Here is a 27,660-nt window from a genome sequence, read left to right as displayed (position 1 = left end):
ACACCTCGTGAAAGACCTACCTGTTGACCACTGGGGGACCACTTCCACGTAGAGGGAACCAAAAGAAAAGAAGTCATCGTGTTGGGAGACGTGACTGGATGGAGACACCTGAAAGCAGTGACTGTGAAAACTCTGAAACAGCCAGAGTACAGTACTGACTTAGAGTATCACTACAAGCTCAGCATCAAACAGTGAATCTGAGAGCAACATATCAGCCGCAGAAGAATCCAGAGAGAGCCCAGAAAACAAAAACACATATTATATGTCAGAGCAACCCAGAGTCACCTGAAAGGGAAACTGAACAAGGTCCACCTCTTTTTATGGTGGTGACATCATATATGACATCATACTGTATGCCAACAGAGATAATATCAGCTTATCCTGCTGTTCGAATTTTTCTTCAAAGTCCTCTACAGAGAGACAAAACAAATTGAATTTAACAGGTAAAGGAGACTTTACTCACCTAGACATTTACGCACACCCACAGCACGTGGTGTGGTAAAGGTCGGCCAAGATTTTGACCACATGTCAGAAACTGGATCAAAATTGGACTAAACTCACTTGAACTCTGACTTTGTCTGCACTTAGAACTATCACAAGACATTAAAACAAAACATCGGGCATTGATGACATCACAGGAATCTAACATTCTAATCTATGCAAACTGTCTCCAAGGCTACATAATATCAAATTAAATCATAGCAAAGGAGTAAAAAGCAGGATCAGTCTTAGGGTGTATGTTACATGTTTGCCAGTTTGGATGAGTGAGTGCAATACTTCATCGGCCTATGTTGTAGCAACCTGTTGAACCTGCTGAGAAACTTTTCTTTGTCCACTCTGCCCCAAACTTCACATGCTCCATAAAAGTCGAGGCCTAGAGACCTCTGCATAGTTATTAGCATTAGGTTATCAGTATCATCTGATATATATGACATTTACAATACAGTACTCACACATGACATAGGAGGAATAAATATGAACTTTTTGACATAAATTTGATCATATGAAATTGGAGATTTTTAAAAATATGAAACTTTTTCCTTCCGTCATACGTCAGAAATATAATATATTAAGTTTTGAACATTTTAAAACATTTAAGTTTGCTCGTTGTATTTATAAGATCCTACATGGACGTGCTCCACAATCATTGGTCAGTCATGTTAAAATCCATTATCAGTGGAAAACAAACCTGATCCTCTACTAGAGGCGATTGTGCAATACCTTTTAGACATAACACTCAGCAAACAGTTATTATTAGTTAAAGTCAGTGAGATTTGGAGTGATACATGACACATGACGGAATAAGACACGCAGACTTAGCATGACGAACCGACGAGGAACACGTACACTGTAAATACATACAGAGGGAAAAGAGGACTAGAGATGAGACATGGACATAACTAAGCACAACCAGAACATGATGGCTGGGGGGAAAACACACGTGACAGAAGGAATGGGTCACAAGGGCAAAGCATGTAAACGAGAGGAGGAGACGGGAGAAAAAGACATTACTGAAATACATGAAGGGCCAGGGCTGGGGCAGCCAACCAGTCACAGACAAACAGCCACATTTTTTACTGTGTCACCGCAAAGAGCCACATCATACACCTGGGCACACATGAACATCACCCATCCCTTCCTCTGTCCTGCGTTCAGTTTGGGGTATCAAACTCAGGACCCTAACCCCATCAGGCCGGGGTCTTTGTGTGGAGTCTGCATGTTCTCTCCAGCTTCCTCCCACAGTCTAAAGACATGCAGTCAGTGGGGGTCTTCTCGCCCCGTTCACATTCACACAGAGATGCATTGAAGATCACCTTGTGGTTAGTGCCTTCTATTCGATGTACAGACTGAATAACAACACCTTCTAATTAGTTCTGTCTCCTATTGGTGCTCTTCTACGAGTAATCAGTGCTTGATGGCTTACTAAGCTTAACGTTTTTCACAACATTGATAACAAACACACACAAAACAACAACAACATATATTATCTAAAAAAAACTTGATTGGACCACATTTTGATGTTCATCCTACATGTTTATTGAGATTGTCTAATGTCTGCGACGGTATCTTCTCCCACGTCTGCGGACACCCGAGGCCTTGTGGGCTCTCCTGCGTCTGCGAACGGGGCGAGAAGCACGTTTGCGTCTATAACTGCGTTGTGGCATCGTCCAAAATGGCGGTACCTGCTCCACGTCACGGGTTCTATTTATGGACTCACCTGGCAACTTTAGTGATGTCACTGCTGATGTTGTCACTGTTGGTGTGACCTCATGACTCATTCATCCCATCTGAACTGTGGTGTAATTATGAGGTCACAGGGGGACGTGAATTTATTCACAAAGTTGAAAGAGAGTTTGGGTCATAACTCAAAGACACAATGATGCAGTCAAATCATTGGAATTAAATATCTGTAAATTACATGATTTAGAGGGGACTGACATCACATCCAGTCTCTCTGTTGTGATGTCAAATATCAATGCCAGACTCGCTTCTCTGCTGTGATGTCAAATATCAATGTAACACTGATGAAGCGCCAATGAATCAATACAGGCTAGGTATTGAGTGAAGTATTATGGTTATTATTAATCAGAAGATTTAGGAATGCTACTGGAGCTGATGGGCAGTAATTAGTAAATACACACAACACAATGCTTTTGCAGGTACCATGTATTTAACCAAACCCCAAAGAAAAATAACAAGAAAAGAAAAGGAAAACTTAAATAATCACTCCTGCTGCAGCCATTCAATTAATCAAAAACCCAGTGAGGGTGCACAAAACAACTAAGCAAATTCTTCTGGCTTATACCAAGCAATATAGATTCTCAAAAAAACAGTTCCCCATAAACAACACATGTTATCAAAAACACTGATCCACACTGAAGTCCATGAGTTTTATCTTAATGTCCATGAGAGATGTCCAAGCGCTATTGTCCATAAATGGGGGGAATGGTGTGTATGAGTGTGGAAATCAGTGTATTTGGAAAATGGGGACAGAGCGTCGTCTTTGATAGCTTCCTACCCAACCAGTGGAAGCTTCAATTGCAGAATGAGTCCTGCTCCTAGCCGCTCATTGGCTCGCCATCCTTGTTCATACCCATAAAGGGTTCACCTGGCCTGCATTAAATAAACAAGGCCAATAAGAAATCACAAGAATAATACAAAAATGTCAGCCAATTAAGCTAAAAACATTAAGTTATTCTTGTTCCTGTGTACACAAATAAACAAACAAACAGTATATTTAACCAATAAGGATTTAACTGAAACATTTCAACTGCTATATACATACTATATAGCTTCACAGCATTTTTTATTCAACAAATATCAGTCAAATCAAAATCAAATTGTTTGGACCAGCAGCAACCAATTAGCACCAGCTGGTAGCAATACAAACAATCAATTAAAAGTTCAAACTCACCAATTCCGTTCTGTTCAGTGCACAACAACACTATGGCTCTGGCTCACAGTAATCAGCATCTAAGTTGCATAAGTTAGTGGGTGTTAAAAGAAGCATTAAAACGGGAAAAGCAAGTGTTTGCCAATACAAACCTGCAACAGCTCTATCACCTGGCTTGCCTCCACGCATCTGACAGGAGGAAGCCGGGACAGGCTTACTATGACCCACATGCCGTCCGATTGGCTGAGCAAAGTCATGTGGTTGGAGTCATGTACCTGCGATGCATTCAATGGCAGAAATAAGTGCAGGAAACAGATTTTACTCTGGGTTACACCCTCCCCCCTTGAATACATGCACGTCCCGTCGCATGATAACACTACACAATATGTACGACTGAAGGGTTAGAATTGGTGGTTAAAGCATTTGACAGACTATGTAACAGAGACTAAACAACTGATTTTAATGGATTGCCTAAGTGGGCATACTGCAGTCGCCTAGGTGTATGTGTGAGAGTATAACAACTGATCGGTGCATGTGAGAGTATGACAACTGCTTAGTATGTGTGAGAGTATGACAACTGCTCAGTGCGTGTGAGAGTATGACAACTGCTTAGTATGTGTGAGAGTATGACAACTGCTTAGTGCCTGTGAGATTATGAAAACTGCTAAGTGTGTGTGAGAGTATGAAAACTGCTTAGTGCGTGTGAGAGTATGACAACTGCTTAGTATGTGTGAGAGTATGAAAACTGCTCAGTGCGTGTGAGAGTATGACAACTGCTTAGTATGTGTGACAGTATGACAACTGCTTAGTGCGTGTGAGAGTATGACAACTGCTTAGTATGTGTGAGAGTATGACAACTGCTCAGTGCTTGTGAGAGTATGACAACTGCTTAGTATGTGTGAGAGTATGACAACTGCTTAGTGCCTGTGAGATTATGACAACTGCTTAGTATGTGTGAGAGTATGACAACTGCTTAGTGCGTGTGAGAGTATGACAACTGCTTAGTATGTGTGAGAGTATGAAAACTGCTCAGTGCGTGTGAGAGTATGACAACTGCTTAGTATGTGTGACAGTATGACAACTGCTTAGTGCGTGTGAGAGTATGACAACTGCTTAGTATGTGTGAGAGTATGACAACTGCTTAGTATGTGTGAGAGTATGTCAACTGCTTAGTGCGTGTGAGAGTATGACAACTGCTTTGTGCGTGTGAGAGTATGACAACTGCTTAGTATGTGTGAGAGTATGTCAACTGCTTTGTGCGTGTGAGAGGATGACAACTGCTCGGTGCGTGTGAGAGTATGACAACTGCTTAGTGCGTGTGAGAGGATGACAACTGCTCGGTGCGTGTGAGAGTATGACAACTGCTTAGTGCGTGTGAGAGTATGACAAGTGCTCGGTGCGTGTCAGAGAATGTCAACTGCTTAGTATGTGTGAGAGTATGACAACTGCTCAGTATGTGTGAGAGTATGTCAACTGCTTAGTATGTGTGAGAGTATGACAACTGCCCAGTGCGTGTGAGAGTATGACAACTGCTTAGTATGTGTGAGAGTATGACAACTGCTTAGTGCGTGTGAGAGTATGACAACTGCTTAGTATGTGTAAGAGTATAGTAGTAGTGTAGTGTAAATATTCATAGATTTAAATTCCTCTACAAACAGTTGGTCTGGTCACAGTATACTCAATGATGGTTTTTAGTGTGCTCTGTAATGTCTGTTCTCTTACCATTGCTGGTATGGATTCCAAGAGAAAAAAAAAAAAAAAAAGAGTGTGTGTATGTATGTATATATACGTGCATGTGTGTGTAGATATATATGTATGTATGTATATGTATGTGTGTTTGTTACTTGTAATTATTACTGCCTGTTACCTGTGGTAATACAATTTATAATTTATATATTCTGTATTCAGTTATGAAGGCTCTAATTGTTGTTTGCGAGCTGCCATTGAGATGCTTGTATGTGTCCGGGGCTGTTGATGGGTCTGTATGTAATGATGGGCGTAGCTGCGGGAAGTTTATTGTTTTTTGATGATGAGTGAGTATAGGGGTGGGATTTAATAAGTTTTCTTCGTCCCACTCCTTTTTCAGGCAATTTTTGTTTTTTGTTTTGTGCATTTTATGTTCAATATAGGTATTTGTTGTGCCTGAAAATGAACAAATAAATGAATGAATGAATGAATGAGTATGACAACTGCTTAGTATGTGTGAGAGTATGTCAACTGCTCAGTGCATGTGAGAGTATGACAACTGCTTAGTGCGTGTGAGAGTATGACAACTGCTTAGTATGTGTGAGAGTATGTCAACTGCTTAGTGCGTGTGAGAGTATGACAACTGCTTAGTATGTGTGAGAGTATGTCAACTGCTTAGTGCGTGTGAGAGTATGACAACTGCTTAGTATGTGTGAGAGTATGTCAACTGCTCGCATGGATGCCACACTCATGTGACTGGACAGTCGCCACATGCAGTAAATTTTGTCCTTGTAACTTCTGATTGGTTGAAGTGACGTGACCGTGGCATTGTTACTGTGATCCTATTGGCTCAAACGATTAAAAAGAGGTGTCAATCATGCAAATTGGCCAAAAGAAACCAAAGTTACAGCCCCTCAGAGTTTAAAGGGCCAGAGGCAAATTAAACACTCCATGCCCACGATAGAAAAGGCCCATGTAAATGTGTGGTTAATTCTTCAAAAATATTAAAAAAACAAGCATTTTTAGGCCTTTTACTAAAATTAAATCATTTCTGCTCTTTAATACCAACAATATTCAACTGACATGGTGTCCAATGTGTGCCAAAATTGGACATTTTTGTACGTTGTCTGGATATTTATGTATTGACAGTGCTGTAATTTTTCACATTTTCACTTTAGAAACATAAATATTGCATATATGATGTTTATATGTTGGTTACTGAATTTCTGGAACCAAATGTGATCTGAGGCATATTTTTAAAACGGTTATATGGTAAAAATAAAAAAAAATAAAAAATAGGCAAGGATAAAATTTAAAAAACTTTTTCTGTGTTCCAGTCTCAGTAACTTTGACACAGTAAAATCCGCTGCAATATTTACACCTCTGATGAAATTTCACAAGTGTTAGCTTTATTTTGATGCCAAGATTGTATACACAGAGTTTGTAATTTCAGAGAAATACTTAATTAATTGTGGGCATTTCATTTTCAAGCAAGAAGCTCAAAAACCCCTTGGGGCCCATGTGGTTAAAACGTTACTGACTTTGGAAAGAGTTGTGCAAAAATTAAATATAAAGGATGGTTTTATTTTACAAAAGTGCTGAAATTGAGAACATGACAAAAATATTTTAAACTATATATGTATTAGAAAACAGACACAACAAAGAGATGAGGGCTCTCTTTGTTGACCCATTTGGTGATACAGGAGATCAAATAAGTGCAAGGATGTTATAAGGTGAGTGCAATCACTTGAAAGAGAAATGACTGCTGTCTGGTTAACATTGATTTGAAAATGTGAATTACATGAGGAATTTCAATAGTTCAATAACTATAGTATTTGTTTTTGTACAAAGCTCTGGTTAGGAGGAAACGTCCAGCCGCTGGAAAATCCACAGCTAAGATTTGCACACAGAAATCTGCTCTATCTGCACATATAAACTTGTTTAGTGGCTTCATTCAACAACCTGACTTTAACTGGAGGATTCTGACAACATAAAAGTTTTCTTTCTGCACGCTTTTGTTGTGAGGCGACAACGCTGACGTCCCATCTGAGTAATAAAATGCAGGGAGAATGATAACGATACAGCAAGATTCTCCAGATCATTAACTCTCACAGTCTTGTGAACAGCATGGGCGTGGTGACCTACGTTTGTTTGCCAATTTTGCCGTCGTCTCGTGCACAGGAATATTACCAGCTAAACTCAAGACACTTTTGAATATTTTATTGGTCAAGAGAAAAAAGAATGACCGACTGTGTTTAAAATAACTTCACAAATGTCAGAGACAAAATATTCAGTGTTTATTTCCTGGTTTGTCAGCAGCAGCTCATGATAAGCAAGTCTACCACACGTCTGTTTGACCGTCACCAGTTAATTTGCAACAGCAGTTAATCTCGAACACAGGCTGTCAGCTACTCTTTGGAGGAGTGCGGTTTGGCTATGGGTGAGTTAGTTGGGTATAGCAGTGTAAAGTCAGGCTCACGAATAAATAATGTGGTGGTCATTTTTTTAGACAGTGTAGTTGTCTAAAAACAGGAGAACAGGAGTGAAAGTCTCGTTTCCTCACCGGTAGTCACCATCTCTAATGTTCCATCGTTCACCAGAAACGAACTTTTGGGGAAGGAGTTTTCCCGACACGGACAACTCCTTTCTCCTATAAAAATGGTCCCTTTAGGTTTTGTCTCTACACTTAAAACACGTCGTCTCCTTTAGAAGACAAGTTCTAATGATTCTCAAAGGAAATGAGGACACCTTAAACCTGGCTTTCAAACTAAGGACTGATGAACTATACTGTTCATTTCACGCAAACATTTCAGTTGTGGGATGGACTGGTTCTTATATAGCGCTTTTCTACTCTTCTGAGCACTCAAAGCGCTTTACACAACTTGTGCATTCACCCAAGCACATTTCTCTAGGTGCTTTCTAGATAACATTCACACACATTCATACTCCGATGGATGCATCGGAAAGCAATTTGGGGTTAGTATCTTGCCCAAGGATATTTGGCATGCAGACTAGGGGAAGCCAGGAATCGAACCACCAACCTTCCGATCAGTAGATGACCTGCTCTACCACCTGAGCTACAGCCACCCCAGGGATAAAGGGGCCTTTTGTTTGTGCATATCCAGAAAGAATTGAGGAGAGCCGGGCACCTGGTGTCAACGGTACAGTGCGGGTGCCACCCCCAGGCCACTGCCTCAGCAGCCGTAACCCCGGTTCTACCGGCAGAGCCGTCACTTTCTCAGGAGGCTCTCTGACTTATGAAGACTGGTTGATGGTCAATATTTTTTTTCAAAAAAATAAAATGACACAAACAATGAGGACAGTGATATCGCACTTGATCACAGAGGACGAAAACATGTGACAGATGAGACACACAATGGGCAGGTGGAGAAAGGGGAACAAATAGATAGTGAATGGATAAATGTAGATATGAGGACCAGTCAAGTGGTGAGCAGGTAGATGATGGAAAAATGAAAGAATACATTGCCCACATTGTTTCCAGAGTAGCTGAGTCAGTGCTGGAGGAGGGGCCGGATATTGTTATGGATGAGGTCTTGCCATAATTGTTTGTTTGTTTGTTTGTTTTTTGTACTACTTGAACACTAAAGTGGCCCTCCAATGAGATGACCGTGCCAGCAGTGGCCCATACCTCATTTAAGTTTGAGGCCCCCTGGTTTAGACTACAGATATGGCTAGACAGGTTTTTCTTTTCTTTGAAACATTTGCATTTTTTGATAATAATTAGAATATAAAATATTAAAATAACAAAATACTGATATGATACACAGTCCCGATCAAAAGTTTAAGACCACTTAAAAATGGAAAAAAATCATATTTTGCATGATTGGATCTTAACAAGGTTAGAGTAGAGCTTCAACATGCAACAAGAAGAAATGGCAGTGAGACAAAATATATTTTTTTTAACAAGCAATTTATTGAAAACAACGCATAAACTGAAACAGGCTGTTTTACAGCTGATTGAAAATTTAGGACCACATGCCTTTAAACCTTCTGGAGGGCAGGGTGGAGCTTATCCAAGCTACAGTGGTGGTGTTGGTGGTGGTCTCACTTATTCTTGTATTATTTGATAGTGGACATTTCAATATTTATTTGGAGTTCACTATAATTCATTGAAGTGAACTTAACCATTTTGGATAGTCACTATTCAACATGTTTGCAGAAATTAAATTGAACTTATGCACCTGTGACATCCTGCTAGAAAACCTTGATATAAAGAGCATCTCTGAAGAAGTATTATAGTGTGTCTCTATCTGTTTTGGTCCTGTAATTTATCGGCTATGCTAGTGATATCAAACTTTTTTTACATCACGGGTCACATTCAGTGCACTTTGAGCTTATTCAGTTCAGTTCAATTCAATTCAATTCAACTCAATTCAGTTTTATTTATATAGGGCCACAGACGCTTTATATTGTACTTATGTGGGCTGGATCAGTGAAACTCCCCTTTCTGTCAGTCCTCAGAAATTTAACTACACATTTAATCAATTAAATATCGTAATATCAGCAAAAGAAGCACAGTTTTAACAGTACGCCACAATTTTTCTATATGATTATGAAATACTGCTGTATAAAATGAAATAGATCTGTCAAAATGACTCTTTGGTCTTAAATTGTAAGAAGTAAATGTTTAAAATCACAGAAATCTATAATGTAATTATTTTAGTCTAGTATGAATATGAAGACCATGGGTGAGGGCTTTATGAGTAGGAAAAGTTATAAAACTTTTCAAAACACAGGTCAGAGTTCAAAATTTATCTTCTCCTTTGCATTATCACATTATCCAATGACCCAGATTAGAGTGTTCATTGAGACAATAGTGGCGCCCTTGCCTAATCTTTGACACCCTTGTGCTATGCAAAAAGATCGACCGTCTGCCAAGTTTCACAGCGTTTGTGAAATTGTCACAAGCTTGTGCTTGTGTGAGTTCTCTCTGGGTAACCCCCCCACCCCCCAGCCCTAATAAGGAAAAGCATAACAGAACACTGGAAACATATTTAAGTTAATAATTTTTCTCCAAACTGGCATTCTAACTGATTTCAGAGTATATCAGCTCACTGTGGTTCCATAATTACTTTTGAGGGAAAAAACAAACATTTATTGTGAAAGTTTTGTGAAGTTTAACATGTGTTATTTTTAAATCTGTTATCACCCTCTTAAGCCACCACTCTTTTTTTCAGTACCAGAGCAGCAACTCATAGTGCACTACATCAAGAGAAGAGGACTCTTCACTGATCATGGTTCAAATTTGTAAAAGGCAGGTCTGCACTCTCCTTCCGAAATCTGACTGCATCTTCCTATTATTGCCTGTGCTTGTATTCATCTTCACGATATACGTCATGGACATCCTGGAGGTGAGGACACATTTTTATTTATTAAATTCAATTCAACTCAATTTTATTTATATAGTGCAAAATCACAACAACAGTCACTTCAAGGTGCTTTATATTGTATAGTAGACCCTACAATAACAAATACAGAGAAAAACCCAACAATCATTTTATATATATGTATGTGTGTGTGTGTGTGTGTGTATATATATATATATATATATATACACACTATATATACACTCTGTGTATATATATATATATATATATATATATATATATATATATATATATATATATATATACCCTTCATTTCTAAGATACTAGAAAAAGTGGTTGCAGCTCAACTTCATTTACACCTGGTTAATAATAACATCTACGAGAGATTTCAATCTGGTTTTCGCTCATGTCACAGTACAGAAACTACTCTACTTAAAGTCACTAACAACCTTCTAATCGGAGCTGACTCTGGTCTTCTCACCATTCTCGTCCTTTTAGATCTGAGCTCAGCCTTCGACACCATCTCTCACTCTGTACTTCTAAGCAGACTTTCCTCTCTCGGCATCTCTGACACACCCCTCGCCTGGTTTCAATCATATCTCCTCGACCGTTCCCAGTTTATTCAATTAAGATCATTCCGCTCTCGTCTATTCCCCGTCACCTCTGGTGTACCCCAAGGCTCAGTTTTAGGCCCTCTTCTCTTCATAATATACCTTTTAATTCTTTTGTTACACAGAGCCAGAATTTTGAGATTTTTGAGCAAGTCCAAAGACAGTGCAAGTAGGACCCCGCCGCAGATTTACATTTAATATACTTTTATAATATACAATATTGTCCAGACCTGCTCGGATCAATTTTATTCAGAAAAATAGGCGTTCTATACTGTCTATGTAAAATTTCTTTAAATCTGTTACTAAGAAATAAAGAATGCACAGATTGTATGCACTCACTCCAGGCATGATCATCACAATGACACTGGAGGTCACCCTCCCAATTCCTAATCAGTTTTCCAATATTATGCTTGTTATAACCTTGTAGTGTATTGTAAAACTGTCTTATAGCACTATTATCTGCATTTAAGTGTAAAAAGAAATTTTCCATGGGTCCTAGTGGCATTGTATTGTGCAAAACCTGAAGTAATTAGGTGACGAGCATGTAAAAATGCAAAAAAATCCATTTGATGTATTCCATATTTCTTTTGGACCTGCTCAAAAGACATACAAACATTCCCATTAAACAGATCACCCACCTCACGTATTCCTGCACCAAACCATCTCTGAAATACTGCGCTTTTCATTTCCAAAAGTGTAGTATTTCATTCCAGTGCCGATTATTTATAAAAGGTGTTAGATAACTCAGTATAGGATTACTTTCAGTGTATTTATTCATATCACGCCATGTTTTTAAGTAAGCATCAATCATTACTTTGTTATGTTTTTAATATATTTACTCACTAGTTCGCTTAGGAGATTAAATGGCAAACATGTCCAGGCTTCAAAGATCCATTCATGTATAACTCTACTATTACATGACCAGTTATACAGCAAAATGTTAGGAAAGGCAAGACCCCCTTTATCTTTCGGCAGCTCTAACGTTTTCATACTTAATCTGGGTTTCTTACCCCTCCAAATAAACCTTGACAGATCTTTTTCAATTTCTTGGTAAGAGTTTTTTTTATTTTTTTGGTAAGAGTTATTGGGAGCATTTGTAAAGGATATAAAAGCCGTGGCAACACATTCATTTTAATTAAATTTATTCTTCCCATCCGGGAGACTGGGAGATCCATCTAGAAAGATCTTTTTTGACGCTTTTATGAACTATGTCTATGTTCTGTTTCAATATACTTCTTGTATTACGTGAAATGTGTATCCCCAAGTACTTAAATCCCGAACCCGACCAGGTAAATGGGATGTTACATGTCATAGGCAAATTTCCCAGTGGCATACCAATAGTTTTGTTCATATTAACCTTATACCCGGACAAATATCCAAAAGTTTCTATAATAGATAATACAGGTATAGAATCCTGGGGATTGGTGACAAACAGCAGAACATCGTCTGTGTATAGTAAAATTTTAAATTCGAATCCTTGAATTTGGTATCCAGATATACTTTGATTATTTATAATGGCCTCTGCCAGTGGTTCAATTACTAAAGCGAAAATTAATGGGGAAATCGGGTCCCCCTGTCTTGTTGATCTCTGTAAACAGAATTCTGATGATTTAATACCATTTACTAAAACACATGCTCTTGGGGTGACATATAACAATCTGATCATGTCTATAAAGCCCTTGCCCAAGCCAAATTTCTCCATCACAGTGTTACGGATTCAAATATCGAGGAGGGATACAGCAGGAATCCAAATCACAACACTGGTCCAGGAGGGTTAGGTTAAACGATGATTTTAATGAACACGCGCGTGGGAGATGAACATTGTACGCAGACAGCATCGATCTCTCTCGAACAATACACAATCAGTTGTTTTTATATCATCAGGGTATTATTTATGACACCCCCTCATGCGTCAAGCAGATACAATACATGCATAACTTTCAAAACCACAAATGTTCTGGTAATGACTTTTGACACAGTGAAAAGAACATCGCCAAAGCAGAAACGGGGAACAGAAACAGCGATCAACTCACAATCAGGCAGCAGTGTCCTTCTCTCCCACGCCTGGCTTCTATATGCTCCTTCCTTTTGGGGTCTGTGCCAGCCTTCTTTTTTTCCTCCTCTGAGTGCTCATCCAGCTTTTTTTTTTTTTTTTACAAGTCCATTCAGCAGCTTATAGGCCACCTCAGGGCACACCCATAATCAGCAGGTGGCTGCTATTACCCAATTTGTCCACTGTACATCCAGTCCACACTAAATTAAAACAATGCCATGCAAAACACTAAAAAGGTGCACTATAAATACCAAAATCAAAATCATGCCACCGAAATCAAAACTGTACATATAAACACACTAAAATTAGGATAAAACTGATTATTAGACAAACACAAATTTCCACCATGTGATATTATGGAATCTTGTCCAGTTATTGAGAAATATTTTAGTGTAACATTACGTAATAACAATAATAATACATTATATAAAATAACATGATAAATGTATTTTCATAAAAAATGAATAATATAAAGGCCAGAAGCCCAGTACTAAACATGTTGTTGCAGGATGCTGTGGTAGCCATGCTGGTTCAGTGTGCCTTCAATTTTGAATGAATCCCCAACAGTGTCACCAGCAAAGCAACCCCCCCCCCCCCCCCCCCCACACACACACACACACCACCACACCATCATACCTCCTCCTCCATGCCGAAGATAAGACAATGAAAACAGGAAATGCCATGTCGAGAGGAATCTTTCATTATACTGTGTTTAAAACTAAAGAGACTTCTTTCATTTGAAGCATTTAGATAACTGCCATGCTCTTTCTTTGCCCGTTTCAGAAAAAAATGAACACCACCATCATCATCCCCTACCCAAGAGCTGCAAGAACTGTCACTCCACCTGTTGACATACATTACGACTTCTGCAAGTTAAAACCACTATCCCCTGAGGAGGCTCTTGAAGAAAACCTTCTACTAAATTCTACTGCTTGGCCTGAAACTCCATCTTTATCGTCACCTCTTTTCTTGAGCAACACCAGTGATGCAGCACACAGCACTTTCACCATTCTCCCCAGTATAAGAGAGGGACAGTGGCGTGTAGGGGATAAACTGGAGGCCCTGATAAAAATACACGACTTCAAGGGGCGTCCAAAGAAGTTCGGGGGAGACGTCTTATTTGCCAAGCTGCACAACCCCACCCTTGGTGCAGGTGTGGTAGGGCAAGTGGTGGATCACCTCAATGGCTCCTACTCTGCTGAATTCTCTATACTGTGGGAAGGAAGCGCACAGGTTGAGGTGATGTTAAAACTTACCATTTATGCTGTGATGGTAGCTCTGTATTTTTGTCCCCTGGTAGGGTCTCACATGGCAAATTGGTCTTGGGTGAGTGACCAGAGAAACGGCAATTAGAATAGAATAGAATTCAACTTTATTGTTCTTGCACATGTCACAAGTACAAGGCACCGGAATGCAGTTGGCATCCATCCAGAAAGTGCTTTAGCAATAATATAGATGTATTGAAGAATATGGGTCTATTAAACGTATGTTACAATGTACACGGTATGAAGATATGTTGTGAATATACTATAACTATAAGTATGCACAGGCTCTAACTGCAGTGAGTGTACAAGCTATGTTCAAGCTATGAACAGGTTATACATATGGTTAAAAATATGAAAACTATACAGAAATATGAAATATGAAAACTATGCAGATTATAGATATGCAAATGCGAGTATTAATAAACAGATGTAAACAGTTGTAAAACTATAATTATTGTATTGTAAAGTATGATTGTCCATACAGCATTTACAGCAGTGCAATTAATTGTCTATACAGAATTTACAGTGGTGCAGTTGAGATCAGTGAGATATATGGATAATTTATACAGTAGTTACATAAAGTGTCAGTGGTTGTAAGTGATGGTTCAGTCCATGTTATTATTGTGTATGAGGGTACAGTTGGTCATTTGTTTGTTTTTGTCCGTTTGTGTGCGTTCAGTCATGGGTGGTTGTGGGTGTGTGTGCGTTCAGTCCATGAGTTTAACGTGGGTCAGATGTCAGGAGGCACAGTTCAGGAGTCTGACAGCTGTAGGGAAGAAACTGTTCTGGTACCTGGTGGTCTTAGTCCAGTGGCTCCTGAATCGCCTCCTCAAGGGCAGGAGGGAAAAGAGTCCATGTGTTGGGTGACTGGGGTCTTTGATGGTTTTCACAGCCTTTTCAAGACACCTCTTCCTGTAGATGTCTTGTATGGCAGGAAGTGGTGCTCCGGCGATGCGCTGGGCAGTTTTCACGACCCTCCACAACGCCTTCTGGTCCCAGACAGAGCAGCTCCCAGACTGTTATGCAGTTGGTTAGGATGCTAACGATGGTGCAGTGGTAGAAGTTCACCAGGATGTCTGAGGACAGGTGGTTCTTGCTCAGAGTCCTGAGAAAGAAGAGGCACTGGTGAGCCTCCTTGACCAGCTTGGAGCAGTTGGTCGTTCAGGAGAGCTCCTCTGAGATGTGGACTCCCAGGAACTTGAAGCTCTTCACACGCTCCACAGCAGTCCCTTTAATGTAGATTGGTGGATGTGGGTCAGCATTCCTCCTGTATTGCACGATGAGCTCCTTGGTCTTCTCGGTGTTGAGCAGCAGGTTGTTGGTGTCACACCACTCAGCCAGACGATCCATCTTCTCTCTGTAGGCAGCCTCATTGTTGTGTTTGATGAGGCCAATCACCGTGGTGTCATCTGCAAACTTAATGATTGTGTTGGAACCATTGGCAGGTCTGCAATCATGGGTGAAGAGGGAGTAGAGGAAAGGACTCATCACACAGCCTTGTGGTACACCAGTGTTCATTGTGATGATAGATGTGCAGTGGTTATCCAGCCGGACATGTTTGGGCCAGTTGGTCAGGAAGTCCAGTGACCATTTGCACATGAGGGAACTGATGGGGTGGCTGTAGCTCTGGTGGTAGAGCAGGTCATCTACTGGTCGGAAGGTTGGTGGTTCGATTCCTGGCTTCCCCTAGTCTGCATTCAAAATATCCGTGGGCAAGATACTAACCCCAAATTGCTCTTTACCATGTCTAGGTCTGTGAGTTCCCTGATAAGGGGACAATTGTATTGAACACTGAACTGAAGTCTATAAACAACATTCTGGCGTAGGTGTTTTTATTGTCCAGGTGTGAGAGGACAGAGTGCAGCGCAATGGAACTGCATCCTCTGTGCTCCTGTTATGATGGTATGCGAATTGGTGGGGGTCCTGGGTGGGGGGGAGACAGGATTTGAAGTGTGCTAGGACCAGCCGCTCTAAGCACTTTGTAATGATGTGGGTTAGGGCTACTAGGCTGTAGTTGTTGAGGCTTGATGGGTTGGAGTTTTTGGGTATTGGGACGATGGAGGTGGATTTGAAGCAGGCTGGTACCACAGTATGGGCCAAGGATAAGTTGAATATGTCTGTCAGCACTCCTGCCAGCTCCCCAGAACACACTCTGAGAACACGCCTGGGGATACTATCAGGACCTGCAGTCTTGTGGACATTAATCCTGCTCAGCACCGCTCCTACATCGGGAAGAGAGAGTCAGTGGTAGGTGGTCTGGAGTCAAGTCTGCTTTAGTCGCAGTAGTTGGATTCCCTCGCTCAAAACAAGCAAAAAAGTTGTTGAGCTCATTGAGCAAGGAGACATCAGAGGATGCAGGGGAGGGTTTAGTAGTCCTGTAGTCTGTAATGGTCTGGAGTCCTTGCCACATACGTCAGGGGTTGGAGTGGGAGAAGTGTTCTTCTACCTTCGTTTTGTAGTGGTGTTTGGATTGTTGATGCTCCTCTTTAGCTTAGCTCTGGCTGTACTGTAGGCCTGTGCATCCCCTGACCTGAAGGCAGTATTGCGGGCCTTCAGGAGGAGATGAACATCCCAGTTCATCCAAGGCTTCTGGTTGGGGTACATGGTGATCCGTTTCTGGGTGGTGATGCTGTCTGTAGTCGTGGAGATGTAGTCCAGTACAGATGACGTATTCCAGTCTGTGTTTTAGAATCGGTCCTGGAGCACTGTGTCTGTCCCCTCTGGGCACACTTTAATTGTCTTTACAGGAGGTTTCACACATTGGATGAGTAGTGAGGAACAGGGAGAGATGGTCTGATTGTCCAATGTGGGGGAGGTGTGTCGCTTTGTTGGCTCAGCCTGGTTGGAATAACCATGGTCTAAAGTCTTGTTCCCTCTGGTGTGACAGGAGACATGTTGGTGGACTGGAGGTTGGAGGACTGTCTTTAAGTTGGTGTGGTTGAAGTCGCCAGCAACAATAAAAGCAGCCTCATGGTGTTTAGTCTTGTGTTTGCTAATGGCTGCATAAAGGTCTTTCATAGCCAGCCCAGAATTGCCATGAGGGGAGATATACACTGCAGTAATATTGACAGAAGTGAGTTCTCTGGGGAGATAATAAGATTAAAAACTCCGCATTAGGTATGCAGTGACTCTCAGTAGTAGTAGAGTTCATGCACCAAGCATTGTTAATATAAATGCACAAACCTCCACACCTGGTCTTCCCGGAGTCATCTGCGAGCATTGTCGGCTCAGTGTGTGTGACGTCCTGCTAACTCAATAGCATTGTCCGGGCAGCTGTTGTTTAACCATGTTTTGGTGAAAAACATGACATTTGAGTCCATAATCCATCTGTTTTTGGTGATGGAGAGCCGTATCTCATCCATTATGTTTGCCAGAGAACGGACATTGATGAGGAAAATGCTGGGTAAAGGGAGCCGGTGTGGTGTTAGCTTTAGCTAGCTAGTAGCCCTCCGTGCCTACCCCGCCTCTCTTTACATTCTCGGTGCCGCCTGCCTGCACTTCCGCAAGCCCGGGAAGGGTGGGCAGCCTCCGGTGTTCTGGAGATCTCTGGGATGAGTCTGAGATCGGCAATAAAACTGGAGTTTTGAGTCCAAATGTCAAGCAGCTCTTGTCTGCTGTAGGTCAGCAAAGCACAGCAATTCTGTATGAACATTCAGGTCAAAAGTAGATTTAAAACTGCTAAATAGCAGATTGTGGAGAGACACTGAGCCTCGTGTTGTTCATGCGCCGCCATCTTGGTTACACAAAACCCCCTATCAGCAGAAGATCGAAGGGAACGGTTCACCCTGCCCAGGATAGGGTTACCAGGGCCCTGCCCTAAAGCCAGGCTCAGGGAGGGTGTCTGAGGGCGAGTGTCTGTAGGCCGTGCCTTAATCCCAGACTAGTCTGGTGGTCCATGTCCCTTTTTTAGGCCATGAGCGCAAACTCCTGTAGTCCCGCTACCTACAGGAGGCACTCTAGGGGTCGGATGCAATGTGTGCTGGGCAGCGGCCAGGAGTGGAGACCCTGACAGACAGATCCCTGGCTACCGAGACTAGTAATTGAGATGTGGAATGTCACCTCTCTGTTGGGGAAGGAGTTAGTATGTGAGGTTAAGAGGTACTGGCTAGATATAGTCGCCTCAACGCACGGCTTGGGCTGTGGAACCAGTCTCCTGGAGAGTGGCTAGACTCTGTCTCAGTCTGGAGTTGCCCTCAGTGAGAGGCGGTGGGCTTGGGTGCATAACCTAGTTAGTATCTTCTCGGCTTGCTGCCCATATGTTTGGATTTTTCCCAATGGAGGCGAGGGTTCTATTTTTTGTTGTTTTTGTTGTTTTACATGCACCTTTGGTTCTGAAAAGTGGTCCTGACCATCGTTCGCGCATATGTGCTGAATGATGGTTCAGCGTGCCCGGCTTTCTTATAGTCCCTGGGTGGGGTGTTTGAGGGTGTGCCACCTGGGGACTGTGAGGTCTCCCAGTAGGACAACAATGCTCAGGTTGGCAACAAAAGTGATTGGGGGAAAAATCGCCTCCTGTGTTCAAACATAACATAGTGTACATAAGTGCATGTGGAACCGGGACACTGCAGACCAGAGGTTGATGATCACTTTTGTAATTGCATCATCAGACACATATTGCATATCAGAACCATATGTTCTGGACACTTGGTGATCGGTTGACAGCTCAGCATGCTGGGAACACCTGGCAGAGGCCCCGGTCCACAAGATCTTCAACTCCCACCTCAGACAGAGCTTTTAACAGCATTCTGAGGGAGACTGGGGACATTGAGTCTAAATGGTACATGTTCAGCACCTCCATTGCTGAAGCTGCTGCACTGAGCTGCAGCAGCAAGGTGGTTGGTGCCTGTTGTGGTGGTAACCCCTGAACCAGATGGTGGACACCAGAGATGAAGGGAACCATTAGGCTCAAGAAGTAGTACTGTAGTGGAGATATCAGGAATAGATACGGTTGTGGCACTGATTCACCCTTTAGCACTACGGTCAATCCGGTTTGTCGGCCAGAACACCACTTAAGGCCAAATGGTCCCAGAGTATGAAGAAGGAGCTTAAGGTTTGGTTTAAGGCAGTTTATTCTTTCACAACTCAGTTCTTGTGGCTGTAATCACTTGTGTGGTTTTCCACAAAGGAAGTACATAATACAAATAAATGATAAATAAGGTGAAGAGATAAGTGACATATCCAGATATATGCATAATACAATATAGTTAACATAACCATATATAAAGAAAAGATCATAGTAATGCAGTAATGATCACAGTAATGCAGTAATGCTAAGCACAAAGGTGTATGTCTATATAAATCTATCTTTTAAACAAGCAGAGCAATGTAGTACAGTTCTACTGCTTACACTATGCCAACTAAACGGTATTACTGCGAGGTTAAGTTACCATCAGAACATCAGTACACAAGAGCTACTTCCGGTAGTTTTACAAAATAAAGCTTCCCCATTACAATCCGCTGTAGTGCTCTTATTGGGAAGGGCAAGCGGGAACATTATACTTCCAGTCGAACTACGATGCGCATTTTAGCGGCCCTCTTAACAAATTGTCTGGTGTAAGGTTCCGTATTATAGATTAAAGAATCACGAGCACCACATACACCATACAGAGAAGCTCTGATACTACAGGCATGAAGTTAGAAACAAGGACCGTACATGTGGCAAACTAAAGCTAAACCAGGATAAACTAACTGACATCAATTAGGTTGGGAAATGAGGGTGAAGTCTTGCATCATATGCGTGGCCTATACCGTTCAAACTATGAATTACGTTAGCTTCTAAATTGTAAATATATCATGGTATCAATACAAACAAAGGAAATGCAACACAGGTTAATACTCATTCATCATTCACACACACATCACATCCCACAGGAATCAGTGCACCTCCACCGGACCAATCCACCGCTCATCAGACACATTACTAACTAGATGACATCACCAGACGGTGGGCTGGCTCAAACTAACAGAAGGTTAAATACTGAACGAACAATATATAAAGTTACATACACCTGTATAGGAACTCAAATAGAATTATTCTATGAACTTTGGGGCCTTTTATAGAAGTCCTATTGGTTTTGGTTAACCTGTGGGACTTTAGAGGCAGCCGATTCGTACCGACAGGCCATGCAGAACATGGCTTGGGCAGTGGCTGAAGCAAAAACTCGGGTGTGGGAGGAGTTCGGAGAAGCCTTGAAAAAAGACTTTCGGACTGCCTCAAAGAGATTCTGGCAAACTGTCGGCGACTCAGAAGGGGAAAGCGGTGTCCTACCTGCACTGTGCATAGTGCAGGTGGAGTGCTGCTGACTTCAACTGAGAAAATTGTCAGGCAGTGGAAGGAGTACTTCAGGACCTACTTAATCCCACTGGCACATCTTCTGTCAAGTAAGCAGAGTCTTGGGACAAGGGGGATGACCCGCCAATCTCCAGGGGGGAGGTCACTGAGGCAGTTTTATGACTCCTTGGTGTCAGGGCCCGTGGGTTGGATGAGATCTGCCCCGAGTTCCTGAAGGCTCTGGATGTTGTAGGGCTGTTTTGGTTGACACGCCCCTACAATGTTGCATAGAAATCAGGGGTGATACCTCTGGATAAACAGACCGGGGTGGTGATTCCCATTTTTAAGAAGGGAGACCGGAGGGTGTGTTTGAACTATAGGGGAATCACTCTTCACGAAACCACGGATACAGGAATACTGGACCAGCTCTTTACTCTCTCGAGGATACTTGAGGGGGCATGTGAGTCTACATGTGTTTTGTGGACTTGGAGAAGGCATTCAACTGTGTCCTTAGGGGTGTCCTGTGGGAGGTGCTTCAGAAGTATGGGGTGTCTGGCTCGTTGCTATGGGCCATTCAATCCTTATTCAACGTTTGCAAGAGCTTGGTCCGCAATGGTCCCAGCTAGCAATAAGTCGGACTCATTTCTGTTGCCAGAGTGGCCCTTTCTCACCGATTCTGTACCTAAATTTTATAGACAGAATTTCTAAAGATAGCCAAGTGGTGGAAGGCTTCCACTTGGGTGATCTCAGAATCTTATCTCTGCTTTTTCAGATGATGTCATCAGGTGACAGCCTCCAGCTTGCACTGGAACAATTTGCATCAGAGTGTAAAAGTGGTGTGAATGAGAATCAGGATCCTCCAAATCTGAGGCCGTGGTCCTCAGCTGGAAAAGGGTGGAATGCGCACTCCAGGTTTCACTCTGGAGTTGCCCTTGACACAAGGAAGTAATACTGTGTTGAAAGGTTGTAGTTCTAACACATTATACCTGTGAGACCAGGTTTGAAAACTCTGGTTCTTTGTCCTACCAGGTTACATTGGTTCATCCTAGTGAGGCAGTCAGGGTGTTGCACAGGCTGAACAGAGAACAGCCCGACAGGATTTACTTCAAGAGCCAGTTCCGCTCTGGCTCTGTCACTGAAACGACCATCTGTAACGTATGTTTGCATTCGGCACAGCAGCCTGTGTGCAACTACACTGAGCTCCTTACAGGTGAGCCATGGTTCTGCTACAAACCAAAGAATCTGAATTGTGATGCCAGAATCAACCACTTCACGGGAGGATTTAAAGAAAACATCACAGCCATTGAGAAACAACTTTTTCAAAGGTTTGTGTTACCTATGTATATGTCTTTGTTGTTAGATTTCAGGAGCTATAAACGGCTGTAAAATATGTCTTAAAGGGTGCACATCAACATTAGTCTAGCACTAAAAGGTTTCGAGTGCTTGCATTTTTACATTTTTAGAGAGACTGAACCCAAAAGAAACTGTTTTTAAGCTGCTTTACAAAGTTAGCAGAGAATTAGCAAGTAGCAACTGTTCATTTGTATTTGTGTCAGTAACCATCTAGCAAATGTCCCCTCTCTTTAGAAGCAGATATTTCTTACTCTTCACCCACTAAAGAGAGAAATGTTTTTTTCATAAACCTTTTATTGGTTCTGTAATGTTCATTAGTGTTTAGGCAGGGCTTTCCTAGTTAAAAGAAAAAGCTACCTGCTCTGTGTAGTTAAATTACACAGGAGTAGTGTGACTGGACTGAAACCTTAACGTCATAAATGGTTATGTTACGGATACTAATTGATGGACTTTTGAATTGAGGGATTTTCTCATGTGTGCTTTGCTTCAGAGGTGTCAACATGAAAGTCTCCATTCCAGCATCAGGACCTGCCAACATCACCGTGCTTCCAAAAAGGGAAGGTAAAACCTTTTTTTTCAATAATAAAATACAAAAGTGAATGTGTAACTGTTAGAAGACCTAAAACAAATATTATAAATCTTTACCACTATGTTGTACATAGTGTACAGGTATACATAATATCATAGTCTCCTTATGGCATATGGATGTGGCTCCTGAATCTAAAAATTGAAGGCATGAAGAAGTGCTTTAAACTTGCATTGGTTCTAGGATGATTGCAAGGAAGTAGTAGTTTTGTAAAAGTTTGTGGGAAAATCTATATCCTCTTTTTTACCCATAAACCAGAATGCAAACATATTCCTTTTAGATTCAAGTCTCATCAACTACGACATGATTTTAATTCTGTCTCTATGTCCCCACTGGAGTCTAGATGGACAATAAAGCATGATATACATAAAAGTGGGCCTGCCTTGTGATTCATTCACAACAGCCACATAACACTAGTTTTACAGTCAGATCAATCCCAGCTTGTGACATCTGTTTTCAAAAATCTGTGTCACAAATAAATCAAAAGAGATCATTAATCTGGTCAAGGACACTTTGATTTGGCGAGGTATCACTCAAACTCCCACCAACCTATTGATTAACAGGCGTCCCCCTCAAACCACTAAGCAACAAACACGACAGCTGGATGACAGAAAAATTGTTTCTGTTTCCACCAAAACAGCTTGACTGCCACTGTGTCTCTGGTAATGTACTTGAGGAATGGAGAGACATTCTTCGGCAACATACTACCCTATTTGGGATTTGAAAATTGATCATGGACAGCAGTTTCTTTTCAAAAGAGTTCAATTCAATTGTATTTACATTGCGCCAAATTATAACAACAGTCACCTCAAGGTGCTTTATATTGTAAGGTAGACCCTATAATAATACATACAGAAAAAAACCCAACAATCAAATGACCCCTTATGAGCAAGCACTTTGGTGACAGTGGGAAGGATAAACTCCCTTTTAATAGGAAGAAACCTCAGACAGAACCAGGCTCAGGGAGGGGCGGCCATCTGCTGCGACCTGTTGGGGTAAGAGAAGGAAGACAAAGACATGCTGTGGAAGAGACAGAGATTAATAAAAAGTTTGATTCAGCAGAGAGGACTATTAACACATAGTGAGTGAGAAAGGTGACTGGAAAGGAAAAACTCAATGCATCATGGGAATCCCCCGGCAGCCTACGTCTATTGCAGCATAACTAAGGGAGGATTCAGGGTCACCTGGTCCAGCCCTAACTATATGCTTTAGCTAAAAGGAAAGTTTGAAGCCTAATCTTGAAAGTAGAGATAGTGTCTGTCTCCTGAATCCAAACTGGAAGCTGGTTCCACAGAAGAGGGGCCTGAAAACTGAAGGCTCTGCCTCCCATTCTACTTTTAAATACTCTAGGAACAACAAGTAGGCCTGCAGAGCGAGAGCGAAGTGCTCTAATAGGGTGATATGGTACTACAAGGTCATTAAGATAAGATGGGGCCTGATTATTTAAGACCTTGTATGTGAGGAGCAGGATTTTGAATTCTGGATTTAACAGGAAGCCAATGAAGGGAAGCCAAAAGAGAAATATGCTCTCTCTTTCTAGTCCCTGTCAGTACTCTTGCTGCAGCATTTTGGATTAGCTGAAGGCTTTTCAGCGAGTTTTTAGAACAACCTGATAATAATGAATAGTAACAGGAGGAGAGAAGCTGCAGAGAGGTGTGTAAGACTGCAACTCTGCTTCCTGGTCCCAACTCTGGATAGTCATATTTTGTCCATATTTCTAGAAATGTGAGCTGCTCCATCCAAAGTGGGATGGATGCCGTCTCTCCTAACAAGGCCAGGTTTTTTCTTTTTTGGACACCACTCAGACAGCCAGCAAATTAAGGAGAACATGTGGCTAAACATGACACTCTTGCCCTGATGGGGAGGGGACCAGAGAAAACTATAGAGTCCAACATTGTTTTGGCAAAGTGACACACCGATTCAATATTGATTTCAGTGACTTCCAATTGGCGTAACCGGGTGTCATTACTGCCGACGTGAATTATGATTTTACTAAATTTACGTTTACCCTTAGCCAGCAGTTTTAAATTTCCTTCAATGTCACCTGCTCTGGCCCCTGGAAGACAATTGACTATAGTTGCCGGTGTCTCTAGCTTCACATGTCTGAGAACAGAATCACCAATTACCAGAGTTTGACCCCCGGCGGGTGTGTCGCCGAGTGGGGAAAAACGGTTAGACACATGAACGGGTTGGTGGTGTACCTGGGGCTTCTGTGTAAGACTGTGATTCCTCCTCACCATCGCCCAGCTGCCCTCTTTCCCCAGCTGCTTGGGGTCTTTTTAATTAAATTGCTATTTAGATAAGCTACTCAAAAACACCACTGTGTGTGGGAGCAGGAAGTGATACTCTACTGCAAAGAGAGCGAACACCAAGTGACAGCGCCAACCGAAGGGTTGGTGTGACCGAATGCCTGATGTTGAATAGCTGAATACACATATTACATTTGTCACTGTTCCTACTGAAACACCACCCAGTTAAACTGTCATTGTGTTGTGAAGTCGACCACATGCCATCGTACAATCACTGAATCTTTTTTCACTGTCATATATTCCATCTTCTTATAAAATCAAAATGAATATAAATATTGCATCTGCATTTGTTATTTTTCCAGTCACTAATGTTTTACTGTAATTGTAAAACATTAGTGACTGGAAAAATACAGGCCATTTGTAATTGTTCCCTTGGTTTTTGTCTTTTCATCTTTCAAACATTTTTTTAAATCTATAAGGTAATTCAGAGGAGAGTAGCAGCAGCGTGGAGTCTGGAACCTCTGGCTATTACTATGAGGGTGTATGGAGAGCACTATATGGCACCACAGTTCGTGAGTTCAAAACTTCCTCAGCCATCACACAGTGTCTGAAAGACAAAGTTGTTCACTTGCATGGAGGCTCGACCATCAGGCAGTGGTTTGAATACCTTACCAAAGCAGTACCAGGTAGATACCCCAAAACCTCTTACTGTACAAATTGGATTTTCTTTTACCTTTTCTTTTACCTATTTCTTCTATAATTCTTTCAGATCTCAAGGAGTTTAACCTGCATAGTCAGAAAAAAATTGGACCTCTTATGGCTCTGGACAACGCAAACAACATTTTGGTGACGTACCGCTGCCACGGCCCTCCAATCCGTTTTAGCAAAGTCCCAACCAGTGAGCTGCTCTATATTGCCAACAAGTTGGACAATGTGGTTGGAGGCAGCAACACTGTCATAGTTCTCAGCATCTGGTCACATTTTAGCACTTACCCCATTCAGTTCTACATCCGGCGTTTGCAGAGCATCCGCAGGGCAGTGGTGCGGCTGCTGTCCAGGGCTCCAGACACACTGGTTGTCATTCGGAGCGCAAACCCCAAAGCTTTGATAACGTTGTACGATGCACTCACTGTGAGTGACTGGTACTCGCTGCAGCGGGACAAGGTTCTCAGAGCCATGTTCAAAGGTGTAAATGTCCATTTGGTGGATGCCTGGGAGATGGTCCTGGCCCACCACTTGCCGCATGACCTCCACCCACCACCTCCCATAATTAAGAACATGGTTAATGTTCTCTTGTCCTACATATGTCCGCAAAAAGATGGCTAGATGTATTTATTAGCGAGCCATGCACAAACCAGACTGAGTAAATTAAAAAAAAAAATCAGTTTTTAAATAGAACTTGTATGGATATTAATTAATATTATAATTCTTGAATTACAGTGTACTTTAAAGTCATCCATCCAACAGATTGATACCTGTGATTGAGACACTTTGCTAGTTTGGTTCCAATAAAAATGTAGTTCACTACAATTATCTTTGTAGTGCAATTATTGTTACACTTTACTTTAAAGATTACCTATCCAAGCTCTCACTGCATGCTTTTAAATCAAACGTTAAAACATATTATCATTGCTTTCCCTGTCACATATAAGAAATGGCATGTTGTTATTCAAGATAAAACTTGTTATTATTTTATTCCTTTACATATCTGAACCAGTGGCTTGGTACTGTCCCTTTGAAACAGCGAGGAGCCTTTCTTTCCACTTCTGCCATGTAAAGGTTGGCTATAATAGGTGACACCAGGGAGCCCGTGGGACATCCATGTTTTTCTCTATAGAAACTGTTAGAGTGAATTGTTAAATGTTTGTCATTTTTATGTTTACCATTTGTACATTGTTTTAAGGAATTCTTTCTGTCCTCCCCTCCCCAGATTCTCGAGAATCTGGATGGGGGGCAGTAGTGTTTTTATCACAGGCACATCCTTGTGAAGGTCTGTTTGATGTTGGTAAACTTCCTCCCCTTTGTATGGCTTCACTGTGTTATCTAGGGTGAACCATGAGGGTGTGGGGGAGACTACCCTCTTTATGACCAAGGATGTTCCTCCTGCTTTTATGTTATATGACCCTTTGATCAGCAGGAGAACACACACACACACACACACACACACACACACACACACACACATACACACACACACACAGCGCCTTGTCTTTGTAACCAAGGTGGGTTACGTGGGGAAGGTACGTGTTGTAAACTATTGTTTATTGTGTGAACGTTGTCAATAAAAGGAGGCAAGAGGGGGCCGTAGTCGAGGTCATTTGTGATGAGCTGAGATACCGACAAGGCCTCCCTTGCAAGTGAAACGATCGATCGCTGTTGCCTTGTTTTTCTTTCACGGGAATAAGTTTTGGGATCAGCGGGGCCTGACTTTAGACCCAACATTTTTTGGTCCTCCGAGCTGGAGCCCAAGAATTTTGCCGCACACTGAGGAGAGAGAGGACACGCCGCAGACTGTCAACAGCCAGGCCGTTAGGACGCCTGACAAAGCCCTGGAGTGTTAAATTCGCGACCAGGCCAGCGAGATAGCATTTGAACTCCCCTCGTGGACGGCGACTGATGGGATTCTGGGACTCTCCTGTGAACGAAACGCAACACAACGGTAAGCAAACCGAGAGCATCTCTATAACCGTGTGAGTGAAAGTTGCTAGCTATTGATTGGCTTCTCCGCCATTTTAAGGAGGTAGAGTGGTTTCCTCGCCAGAGTTTTAAAGAGGGTTAAGACGGTTTCTCCACCGAAAGGAGGATAGAGCTCTATAAAAATAAAAGGATCTCTGCAGTTAAGGG

General features: G+C 41.8%; 1 protein-coding gene across 1 annotated transcript; it reads left to right on the top strand.

The window, feature by feature from the left end:
- The first annotated feature begins 10,335 nt into the window (after positions 1-10,335).
- LOC102794417 (NXPE family member 3-like) lies at positions 10,336-26,142 on the top strand. Its single transcript, XM_035916416.2, has 6 exons — positions 10,336-10,452; positions 13,876-14,331; positions 21,658-21,953; positions 22,472-22,542; positions 25,296-25,502; positions 25,586-26,142. Exons 1-6 carry the CDS (start codon positions 10,336-10,338, stop codon positions 26,140-26,142), a joined length of 1,704 nt encoding a protein of 567 aa, XP_035772309.2.
- Positions 26,143-27,660: the final 1,518 nt, after the last annotated feature.

The sequence above is a fragment of the Neolamprologus brichardi genome, unplaced genomic scaffold (genome assembly GCF_056152115.1).
Source record: "Neolamprologus brichardi isolate AB-2024 unplaced genomic scaffold, ASM5615211v1 NODE_ptg000033l+_length_6344489_cov_1, whole genome shotgun sequence".
NCBI lineage: Eukaryota > Metazoa > Chordata > Actinopteri > Cichliformes > Cichlidae > Neolamprologus > Neolamprologus brichardi.
Note: the sequence above shows the minus strand (reverse complement) of the source record. Positions and strands in the feature narration are given on the sequence as shown.